This window comes from Seriola lalandi, unplaced genomic scaffold, assembly GCF_002814215.2.
Source record: "Seriola lalandi dorsalis isolate HSWRI2012SDOR001 ecotype SW California unplaced genomic scaffold, Sedor1 jcf7180002054153, whole genome shotgun sequence".
In the NCBI taxonomy this organism is placed as follows: Eukaryota; Metazoa; Chordata; class Actinopteri; order Carangiformes; family Carangidae; genus Seriola; species Seriola lalandi.
In genome coordinates this window covers 3,724-14,966 of record NW_019524706.1, presented here as the reverse complement: position 1 = coordinate 14,966, position 11,243 = coordinate 3,724, and the positions used below count along the sequence as shown (strand labels likewise).

At 39.3% G+C, this 11,243-nt stretch overlaps 2 protein-coding genes across 3 annotated transcripts; both read left to right on the top strand.

Annotated features, from left to right (window-relative positions):
• Nucleotides 1–262: 262 nt before the first annotated feature.
• eapp (e2f-associated phosphoprotein) lies at nucleotides 263–4,303 on the top strand. Of its 2 annotated transcripts, none has more exons than XM_023403597.2 (6): nucleotides 263–441; nucleotides 1,204–1,385; nucleotides 1,907–2,014; nucleotides 2,103–2,217; nucleotides 2,305–2,433; nucleotides 3,142–4,303. In XM_023403597.2, exons 1-6 carry the CDS (start codon nucleotides 362–364, stop codon nucleotides 3,434–3,436), a joined length of 909 nt encoding a protein of 302 aa, XP_023259365.1. In that variant the 5' UTR covers nucleotides 263–361; the 3' UTR covers nucleotides 3,437–4,303. The 2 variants fall into 2 exon arrangements, with proteins under 2 accessions (XP_023259365.1, XP_023259364.1); XM_023403596.2 differs by having other exon boundaries at nucleotides 1,904–2,014.
• A 961-nt stretch (nucleotides 4,304–5,264) lies between these two features.
• Nucleotides 5,265–8,987, top strand: sptssa (serine palmitoyltransferase, small subunit A). The gene is made up of 2 exons (XM_023403598.2): nucleotides 5,265–5,617; nucleotides 7,021–8,987. Exons 1-2 carry the CDS (start codon nucleotides 5,515–5,517, stop codon nucleotides 7,122–7,124), a joined length of 207 nt encoding a protein of 68 aa, XP_023259366.1. The 5' UTR covers nucleotides 5,265–5,514; the 3' UTR covers nucleotides 7,125–8,987.
• The last annotated feature ends 2,256 nt before the right edge of the window (nucleotides 8,988–11,243 follow it).

The window sequence follows — 11,243 nt, the reverse complement described above, 5'->3', positions numbered from 1 at the left end:
TGAAACAGAAATAAAAATGAGATGATTTTAGTGGGACCTGGGTTGAAAAACACTTTTTGCTTATTTCCTGAGGCTATTTGTCAAATCTCTGAAAATAATTACTAATGAGGAACACTGTGGAATTTTATTTATTTATGTTTATAATTTTGTGTAAACAGATTCATTGATTCTCAGCTGTAGTCAGAGTCCTGGTCAGTAAGTGGCGGTAGTGAGTAATTTCAATGTTTACCAACTTCCGTTTAATCAAACTAACAAGGAAGAAGAAGAAGAAGAAGGAGCGGAAACAGTCGCTGCTAACGCTGTCGTAGCTAACTCGCTAGCTGCTCGTGTCGTTGTAATTGAGTTCGAACAAACAGTTAAAATGAACAAACTTATTAAATCGCAGGAGTTTGACTCGTATGAGATCGAGGAGCCGAGCGACGAGGAGAGAGCATCCAGCAGGTCGGAATTCACCACGACAGTTAGCTTTAAGACGGTGTAGCTTTAGCACCGTGAGGCTACGGTGCGGCTAGCTAGCTGCATGCTAACGTAAACAAACAGTTACGAACGTAGATTTTTATTAATCTAACATTATAGACCTGACGGCAGAGTTGTTAGCTGTCGGTGCTTAAATCTCCCGCCAACTTTGTCTTTGTTGTAGTGCTGTTTATTAACATGATAATAATGTAAGATACTCAGATCATAGCAGTCAACACAGCCTGGGGTTAAAGATACAAACAGCCACGAGTATAAAAATTCATATTTGTGTTGAAGGAGAAATCATAATTCTAAAGTTATAAGTAAAGCAAGTAAATACACAGAACTAGATTTAAAGTTGATTTATTCCTCTTAGTGTTAATTTTTTTGCATAAGGACAAGTTTCCTGATGAACCATGTTATTTATGTTTAAATGTGAGTTTAAGATTAGCGAATGTGATGAAATGATTAAAACGAAACATATTTGGAAGTGTTGTGATCTTATCGGCTCCTGGTTGGTGCCAGGATAGATTTATTTCTAAGAATTGAAATATTAATCGGTGTCCTCGTGTTGATTGATCAGTGAATTGTTTGGTCTATCAAATGTCAGCTGACAGTGAGTCCTCACAGCTCTGTGTGTTCGGGAGGCGGGTGAGAATCAGGACTGGAGATGTTAGTCGACCTGTAGCCTGAGTAGGTGAAACACAACAAAATGTTAACTCCTCTCTCTCTCTCTCTGTGTTTCAGTTCGGAGGACGAGCTGGACGTGCTGCTGAACGGGACTCCGGACCAGAAGAAGAAACTGATCCGAGAGTATTTGACAGGGGAAAGCGAGTCGTCCAGCGGGGATGAGTTTGAGAAGGAGATGGAGGCTGAGCTCAGCTCCACCATCAGGACCATGGAGGGAACCTGGGCACCATCAGCAACAGGTAACACTCACCTGCAGTCACCATGAAAAGAAAACATTACACACAGAACAATAAATGACAAAGTAATAAATAAAAACAATAAAGATAAGACAATAATAACAGGAACTGAGGAAACACTGAAGACTGGAGCAAAGATAAAGATCAATCAATAAAACACTTTAACAGAGGAGATGTATTAAAGTGAGTAAAAACAGAAATAAAAGTTAAGATATTAAAAATCTAATAAAAATGAAACAAAACCAGAAATAAAAGTACAAATAAAATCCAGTAAAACAGCTCAAAATATATAAATAAATAAATAGAAAGTTAAATAAATAAAATTTAATTAAAAGCCAGACTAAAATGTTCAGAGTTGAGTTTGCTTTTAAAAAATAATATCAAAGCTTTGGGCTGTTAATTAATGGAACATGAATCTTTGTTAGACTGAAAAGCGACAGTCAATCCCACAATTAATGGACGAACCTGCTCACTGTGCTCTGTGAAACACGACCTACCATCTTTGTGTGTTTGTTCTCCAGCAGAAACCTCAGGAGGAGGAGGAGGAGGAGGAGGAGGTCCTGGACCTCTGAATCCTCGGATGTATGACAACATCTACTTCGACTCTGACTCAGAGGGAGAAGACACGCCAAGTAAACATGTCATCACTATGAATCATTATGTTCTGTATGGATCCACATATATGATTCGTCATTACATTGGCTCTCTGACCTTCTGCAGGCAGCTCCACAGGCCAGAGGCGGAGACAGCGGATCATACCGACCAATGACGAGCTGCTGTACGACCCCGACGAAGACGACAGAGACCAGGCCTGGGTGGATGCCAGGAGGAGACAGTAAGACACTCAGACAGTTCACCTGGAAAAGATTGACACTAGGTTTTGTCACGTTGTAGTCATCTGTTCTCTCGTCTTCCTGTCCAGGTACAACAGCAGGAAACGACCAGCAGGGGCGTTTCGCTCGCAGTCTCGTCGGACTCAGGGTTTACCCAGCAGTGACGCTGTCCTCAACTGTCCCGCCTGCATGACCACGCTCTGTCTGGACTGTCAGAGGTGAGACTTACACTTAGCACCACATGTGGAGCTTGATCACTCCAACAAAGTGAGGGATGTTGGAAGAAATGATTTCTGTTCCTTTTTACATCACCTGCCCAGACGCCTCCTGACCAGACCAACACACACCTGTTGGGCTGCTCTCTTCTTCATGTGGTGTTTCGTTTTACTCAGTCCATCAAATTCTGATTTGGAAGATAATTAAGGAGAGAAATAAAGTCATTTTCAAAAGTGTGTTTTTGAGATTAGGAAGTTTTAAAAGTCAGCAAGTCATGGCAGATACCCCTAATTTGCATAAGGTATAATAAAAGTTAAGGTAAAAATTTTCAAAATAAAAGCCAAGAAGATCTGTGAAAATGGAAAAATAGTAATAAAAAACTATTTTTTCCATACTTTGACACTTTAAAATGGAAAAATTAACTTTCTGTAAGTACTCGGACTGAAACACATGATCAAACAATGAATCGACAGCTGATTGAAATGTGTTAGCTGCAGTTCTGAGACAAACATTATCAGAGAAGCTGGGCTTTAATCAATATTCATTCTGTGATCTGGTTTCTGTTGTTAACATGTCTCAGTATCTCTGAACTAGTTTCAGCTGTCAGCTTGACTTCAGCTGATCTCATTGGCTTTATTTACTGATGAAATGCCGACTGATACGTTTACAGTGTTCAGCTACATTGAGATGTCTTGGTTGTGTCCACTCAGGCATGAGAAGTACCGGACGCAGTACAGAGCCATGTTCGTCATGAACTGCACGGTGAAGAAAGACGAGGTGTTACGCTACAAAACGCAGCAGGAGAAGAAGCAGAGGAACAGGAAGAGGAGAAGGGGCCAGAAAACGGAAACACCGGCAAACGAGGCTCCCGACCCGTCGCCGGCGGGGATGGATGCTGACGAGGTTTACCACCCGGTGCAGTGCTCCGAGTGCTCTACAGAGGTGGCCGTGTTCGATAAAGAAGAGGTTTACCACTTCTTCAACATCCTGGCCAGCCACTGCTGAGACGGAGCGAGCGAGCTCTGAGCAGGACGCTTTTTTTTTTTCAGCAGTTTCTCTCTGGCTCCTCGCCTCAGCTTTCTGATTTAAGAAGAACCGGGTCGGCTGCTTCTTCAGCATCCCGCCTGAGACGGAGAATCCTGCTGTGAGTCTCTCCTAGGCGCCAATCTGTGGGTCAGGAATCAGGAAAGCAGAGGAACGTCAGCAGCATGTCACCTGTCCGTGAAACCTTTGAAATATCTGACTAAAGCTGGAATCCGGCTCTGAACATCTGCTGGTTGCAGCTCTGGTGGACGTACTGAACCCTAAACACAAGAGCCTGACTGACACATGATCCAATATCAATGTTGATTGATTTGAGAAGGACAAACATCAGATAGTGGCAAATAGATGTTGATGAATTTTTACCTAAACACGTCACAGTCACAAACCTTTCTAATCGTTTTTATTAACTTTCTTTTTTTTTTTAAGGATTGTGAGCTGGATGATGTACTGGGACATTTCAAGGTCAAAAAATAAACTCGTCAGTGCTGTCTGCTGAACAGACGCTTGTTTTTTGAGATTTGTCTGCTGACATACGCACGATCTAGCTGCAATAAGATTTTTTGGTATCTCTCTAGTACACAGTGAACTTGTGCGGTCTCATAGGATCAAACTCCTTTTCCTGCTGGTGTCCTTCAGAGTCGGCTGTAAGGCAGTAGGACTTGAGAGATACTGTGCAGACTGTAGTTGCTGTTTGGTTTATTGAAGCTCTCTGGGCTTCATGGTTTAAGATCTACTAGACCAGCTTTTAGTTTCACAACAGGGTTGGCATTATTCTATATTTTTGTTACTGTCGACAAATCCCATAAAAAGACCCAAACGGCTTCCTTACTCTGTCTGTCGTTCATTGGTTTCTTCTGAAGTAAATCTCACTAAAGTGAAATTCAATTTAAAAAAGTTATTTCTTAAAACAGCTGCTCTGTGTAGTTTTTATCAAACGAAGGAAGGAAATTAGCCACACAGAATGAAAATCTGCCAATTATGTAAAATGAGCTTCATACAAAAATAACACGCTCTACATAGAATTACAAACTAAAGTGTGCTTTATTTAGAAGTGCTTTTGTATTAAAAACATTTTCCATTTCATCTTACTAAAACTTTTACATTGAAATAATCACAACTTCTGAATTAAGATACATGCATACAAATGAAATAAATGAGATAAGGTGAAATAAATGCAACATATAAATAAGGATAATGAAAGAAATAGCATAAAAAATATTTCAGGAAAAAAAAAATATATATATATATATATACAAAGGGGTACCATTAAAGAAAACAAAGATATTAAAGGAAAATATTTATGGCTTTACAAGTTTCTACTATTTTTATTGCTTTACTGTTCTTTAATCCATGTAATGAATTAATAGTGTCTAATTTTTATTTTTAATTCTTGGATGTGTGGTTTCTTATGCATTGATGGATGTAGTATTTTCCATAGATTCAAAATAAAAAATTTTTTTACAATCAATATAATTCTTATAAAAAATACAATTTTTCTAAATTAATAGTTGAACTATTCAGCATCTTAAAGAAATATTCTTTATCTAACCAAAACAATTTATTAGATAGGCATTCATAAAATAACTGACAAATACTCAGTTTCGTAATTGCAAAATACATATTTTTCATCAACATCATGTCTGAATCATGAAAGTACCTGGTTTACAGGATAAATCAAGTGTATGATTTTACATGAAACGTCCCTAATTTTGTTTATAACAAAATATTTCTTATTATAATTCTTATTTCTTAAAGAATTTCAAACTTTTTTCCATTTTATATTTTCAAATCTCGAGTTCAAAAACAGATTGGCAGGAAGGAGAGCTTTGTTTTGAAATCAGGATGTTGGAACTCCCTGTTCTGCGTCACAGCCGAATGCTCGAACGCGGAGTTGTGATTGGCTGAAAACGAGCACCTTATGATACGACGGTAGTCGTCAGTACGTTAACAGAACTTAACCTACCACGAGTCACGTCGAAAGGAAAAAAAAAAAAACAGCGAGGAAAGAAAAATAAGTTGTCGCTTGTGAAGTTGGGACCATGGCCCTGGGTGACTGTTGGAAGCAGTTATCGTGGTTTTACTCTCAGTACCTTCTGGTGACGGCGCTGTACATGCTGGAGCCCTGGGAGCGGACGGTGTTCAGTATCCTTTTCCGAGTGAACTAACTTCAGCCTTTACCGAGCGAGCTAACATGCTAACTTAAGCTAGAGCGGTAGCATGGCTAACTCATGACGCGAACCTTTCTAGTGAATAAACGCATTTAATTTGTGTTGTGAGTAACAGTTGAGGTATTTTATAAAGCTGCATCGGTTTATGTAAAATTCGGCATATAGAGAATGTACTGTTGAGCCTGTGTTGTCGTTGAAACTGCCATGAATTAAACGTTTAAATAGTAGCAAACATATACGAAGACAAATTGTGTGTGTACTAAAAATTGGATAATGTTTTTATTTTTTAATGAATGCCGAACTAAGTAATCAACTCTAATGTTTCAGAAAACTCCCAAATATTTGTTCTACAACGGACGTGCGTTAATCTGTAAGGGAATTAGCATTAAACGCGTAGAATGTAAATGGAGCTTTGAGTGGATTGTTGCTAACATAGTTTGCGGAAGAGAAAAACAACCGTATTTGTAATAAGAATTCATTCATGTTTGTTTTTTGAATAACTGCCGAATTAAAGCCTCTCTGCTAACGGATTAAAAAGGGTCTCAGTTACCGTTGTAGTGCTCTCGCACCTTTTACCTGTAAGTAAAAACACACAAGAGGCGAAATTATCAACGGAATTCGACATATGGTTTACTTCATAGAAGAAGAAGAAGGGCGGCGTCGAGGCTAAGCTAGCTGCGGCTATTTACGTTTGCTTCCACAGTCAGGTGATCCACACGTGCCAGTAAATGGATGTTACATCATAAGTACTTTTTTCATATTTGGATAAGGAAAACTTAAACCTGGAAAGTCAGGTTCACCCAGAAGAAAAGGTCGGCAGTTAATATTTAAAGTGTATCTTGTTAATGGCTGTACTTTGGTCTGTGGAGGTGCAGTAAGACAGTATCACATTATGTGCATGATGTGTTGGTAGGTGTCGCCCTCAGCCTGTATCCTGTCTTCCCTCAGGGGTCAGGTGTGATGGAGTGAATTAGTTAGAGGTTGTGTTATTGTCATTGTGCTGTATCCCATCCGATGTTAACAAGAACTGCAGCTGCTCAGATATCACGCTGGTAATTGTTATGAAATCAATCTGCAGAAAATGAATCACAGTTGATTTTTTTTTTTTTTTTTACCAAAAAATACCAAATAAGCTCCGGTCACAGCTTCATGAATGTTCACACAAACTTGATTTCCATTTGACATGAAGAATTTCACATTTCACATAAACATCCCATTCATTTCCTCACAGAGAATAATTCCTTAAGTGACTGACAAAAATTCAGATTTGATGTGAAACTGACTCGAAGCTCAATTTCTTTATTTTTTGCTCCTGGTATTAGAAACAGTTTGTGTCTCTGCTCCTTCAGAAGTTTTCCCTTAACGTTTCCTCCTCAGACTCCCTGCTGGTCTCCGTGGCTGGCATGGCCATTTACACTGGCTACGTCTTCATGCCTCAGCACATCATGGCTATCCTTCACTACTTCGAGGTCATCCAGTGACACGATGACTCCGCCCCCCCGCCGGTCCCATCTGTCTCTGGCTTCCTGTCCGTCCCTCTGCCTGCCTTCCTGTCTCTCCTGGGTTTAAGGTGGGGCTTGTTTCCAACCATGTTAAGGCAAAGCGTCTCTCCTCCTTTCCAAAGTTAATTCACTACCAAAGGTCGAAACACTGAACGTCGTGCTGGAGGCCGAGTCGGACGATGTCATTCCCTGGGACTGTTTCTTCTTCTTCACTCGTATGAAATGTTCCCTGATTGTGAACAGTGTTGGTCTCGGAGGTGAGGCCTTGGAAGAGTGTGCTTAGTTTTGTTTCATGTGTTCTGTTTGAATCAAGCGCACCTTACAGTTTTGAAAATGTGTAATTTATGGATGTGACTGGACAGTTTTATTTTTATTCCATGAAGAAATCAAACCATTGTTGTCTCAGAGTTTTATTCGGGAGCAGGAAACACAGCGATGGATGGAGAGAATATATTTTTGAGCCAAATATGATGATTTTAGCAGCATCAGATCTCTGAGTGAGGCTGGGTTGTTTTGTCAAAGTGGCCACTAACTGCTATTAAGGAACATTTTCAGCCATTTTTATCCTTCATCATTTTCCTGCAGTTTTAAAGCCTCTCTTTCAACATACAGACACTGTCGGTGCCTGATGCAGCATCATAACTGTCAGGTGGAGGTGATCTGAACTTTTAACCATATCCCATGGCTTTCTTCAGACGTGTTTAATGATGCACACCAACATCTTTTTCAGTGAGGGTTTTTTGTCATAATTGAACATGTAAATTGGCTGAAGCAGTGTTCCCATTTCAGAGACCGCCGACGAGGACAAACGTGCCGCAACGGCCAAAAACAACGGGCTGCAAATTCAGAAACATACTAAAATAAAACAAACAGCCAAATGAATTAACCTCGCTCAAAACATTATAATATTTTTATTATTTGTAGTTTTTCCTTTCAAAAGTCGAAGTATCTTTGAAACTGCAGAACGGTTGTAAAGTCTGCTGGAGCTTGTGCAGTTGTATCAGTTGGAATAACGGTTGTATCTGTCAGTCATCTGCAGGAAACACTGCTCGTACGTTAAACCTCCAGTTCGGCTCTACATAAGATTTGTTCACCGGAGTAACGTCGGGTTTAAGCCTCAAAAAACAAACACAATGTGGTGAGTTGAACGGAGACGCCAACTCCTGTTCTTCTTCTGTTAGACGCATCAAATCCCCTGTGAGGAGCACGATGGGAAATAGACAAATACACCATCAATCACACTTATCATCCGTCATATATTTATTGTCAGTAAGTATAATGTGCAGATTATTATTTTACTCTTGAAATAACACTCCGGCTCCAAGGAGAGAATCTGACGACTCTTTGTCCTGCAGCTGGTCATGGCTGCAGCTGCTAGAACATACGCAACGCTCTGGTGACAGTTCTGTGGTCGAGGATGAAGTGACACCTGACCGTGTAGAGAGCGTTACAGAGAGTAGCCCTGCGTGATGGAAACTTACACGGTTCGTCCTTTAAACTCCCACTTTTGTTGTAAACCGCACAGCAGGCAAATGTTAACGGTTTCCTCTTTGCACAGAAACGTTAAATGTTTAAGAAGTTCCATTTATACTGTCATCTTCTTCAACGATATGTACTCCGACCACTACTGGTATCCCTTGGAAAATTGTGATGATTTTTTTTCCCTGCAAAATGGTGTATTTTTCAAGTTTGTGTATATAATCTTGTTATACATATTTGTAAAGTTTTGTAGTCGGATATGTTGGCGTATAGAATAAAATATTTGTGGTTTTTGTGAGCTACTGATGCTAAATACTGTTCTATAACTCTGAAATCATTAAAGGGATATTTCACCAAGCTAAAGCAGTTTGTTTCACCTTTTGTTTGTTTGGCTGTAATCTGTGGTGACAAGCTGTTACTTCTGTAAATCCATTTGCAACAACCCGCTCAGAGTCACTGACCAACGAGGAAACGCTGTATTATAGTGTGTAATAATCACCAAAGGGAGGAAATACTGCTCACCTTGTACTGTTTAAAGGCGTCTGCAACACCTGCACGAGTCTTTATAAAATGTCTATAATCACACTCAGCTGAAGTTGTGTCGTTAGGGCTGCAACTAATGGTTATTGTAATCATAAATCAATCAAAAAAACGAAAAGTTAGTCACTTTACTATCACATGTGATAAAGAAATGCAACAATTTCTCACATCTGAATGGTTGGAACTGGAGAAGTTTGGGACTTTTTGCTTGAAAAATTACTTAAAACTGATTAACAAAACAGTTTCTGGGGAACAATACATTTGATTTATCAACTACAAGTTTCAGCCCTGCAATAGTTACAGTATAATCCTCCTAGTTATTTTTAAGATTTAAGAATTTTTTATGTTTGTGCAAATTTACATTAAAAAATTTTTGAGTCTGGTAAAGTCTACTGGCATCATTATAGGGCGTTTTTCTGTGCTTTTTATTTTCCGTGTATTTGCTGTTATTAGACACTAGATGGGAGTGTTTCCATGTTTTTGACCTGCTGCTCTCAGATCTAAACATATACTTACAGCCATTTATCTTTTTTAGAGTGACATAAACAACTAACAAAGTAGAATTTTACTGTGGATATATTTTTGTAGATATTACATTTAAAAGATAAGACACTTTATTGGTCCCTACAGAAGCAAACAGGATAGAGAATATGCTGATTTTTTTACAGAGCAAGTGAAGATCTGTCAGTTCATTCACCGTACATAAAAAACAAATTAGGCAAAATAAAAGAAATGGTATTTTTTAGACACCATTAGTTTTAGCTAGGTGTTCCTAATAAACTGATCAATAAGTGTTTGGTGTATCGTTGTGTACAAAAAGTACTGAGGTTCAGCAACCAGCTGTGGCCACCAGGGGCAGCACCGAGCGAGTCGCTGCTTAGCAGAACTTCAAGCGACGAGCGAGGAAAAGACTCCGCCGCCATGTTGCTTTCTACACCGTCAGTGTTGGTTCGGACTATAGACTAGATAAAAATGGACGTCGACTCCGGGTCTGGAAAATGAAGCCAATTAAACTTGAGTTCTATCGAATGACCATCAGGGGGCGACTGCACTGGGTGCAAAGAGTCCGATTGTATAGAAGTTTATGAGAAAAATGACCCAACTTGTCACTTGATTTGTTACCTCAGTAAACGTTTTCGTCATGTGTTTATGGTCTGAATCGCTAGTTTGAAATTTTTCTTCAATACAACATGATGTTCATTTTTCAAATTATGGTCCTATATAAGAGAAAATAGACTCTTAAAGCAGAGTGTTTTTAGGGCCTGCCTGTCAATCCGGATATGACGTCAGAGCAATGTGTCGGACATTTGACTTGTCATTGTGTTTTCAGTTCATCAAAGTTAGCTCCAACATGTTGTTTACCTGTAAATATCTTGTTCAACGTTCAGTTGTTCTCAAAGACACTCAGAGGAGTCGGCGGTTCATTGTTTCCGGTAAGTACATTTTGTTTTAAAGCATATTTCTTTGCTAGCCAAAATTAGCATCCCTGTTAATATCACAGTTCAGGTGAAGATGCAGCTTGCTAACCAAGCTAGCCAGCTAGTGCTAGCGTTAGCTGATAACTTAGCGATTGCTATGCTAACAGTACCTGGCCGAGCTGGGCTGATAACCTGTGTCAACCTGGGTTAGCTCGTGGAGGTGTTCAGTCAAAGCCCAATGAAAAGGTGAATTTAATCGACGTTAATCTATCGATGTTTGGTTTGTGTTTCTCCACGTGACCCAGTTTAATTGATCTGCGTTAGTGTAATGCGCAGCGTTAATGTCAGTTAATACATTGTCCATCGATACATACATATAAATATTAAACAGTGATTAAATGATGGATCATCTCTAGCACTGTCACCACCTCCACAGGTGAAAGTATTTACCAATTAACATCAGCATGTTTTTTGATCCTTCATTGTCAGTGTTGTCGGACAACATTTAAATATTTCTAGTATTTATGTTGTTGATTAAAGCTAACATAGAAATAGTCACACAATGCTGTACGTGTTACTATTGTGAAGATTCATACCAGATGTGTTCTATAAAAACCATCAACAAAGTTAAAGAAAGAGCTTCATAAATAACTTTATTGGA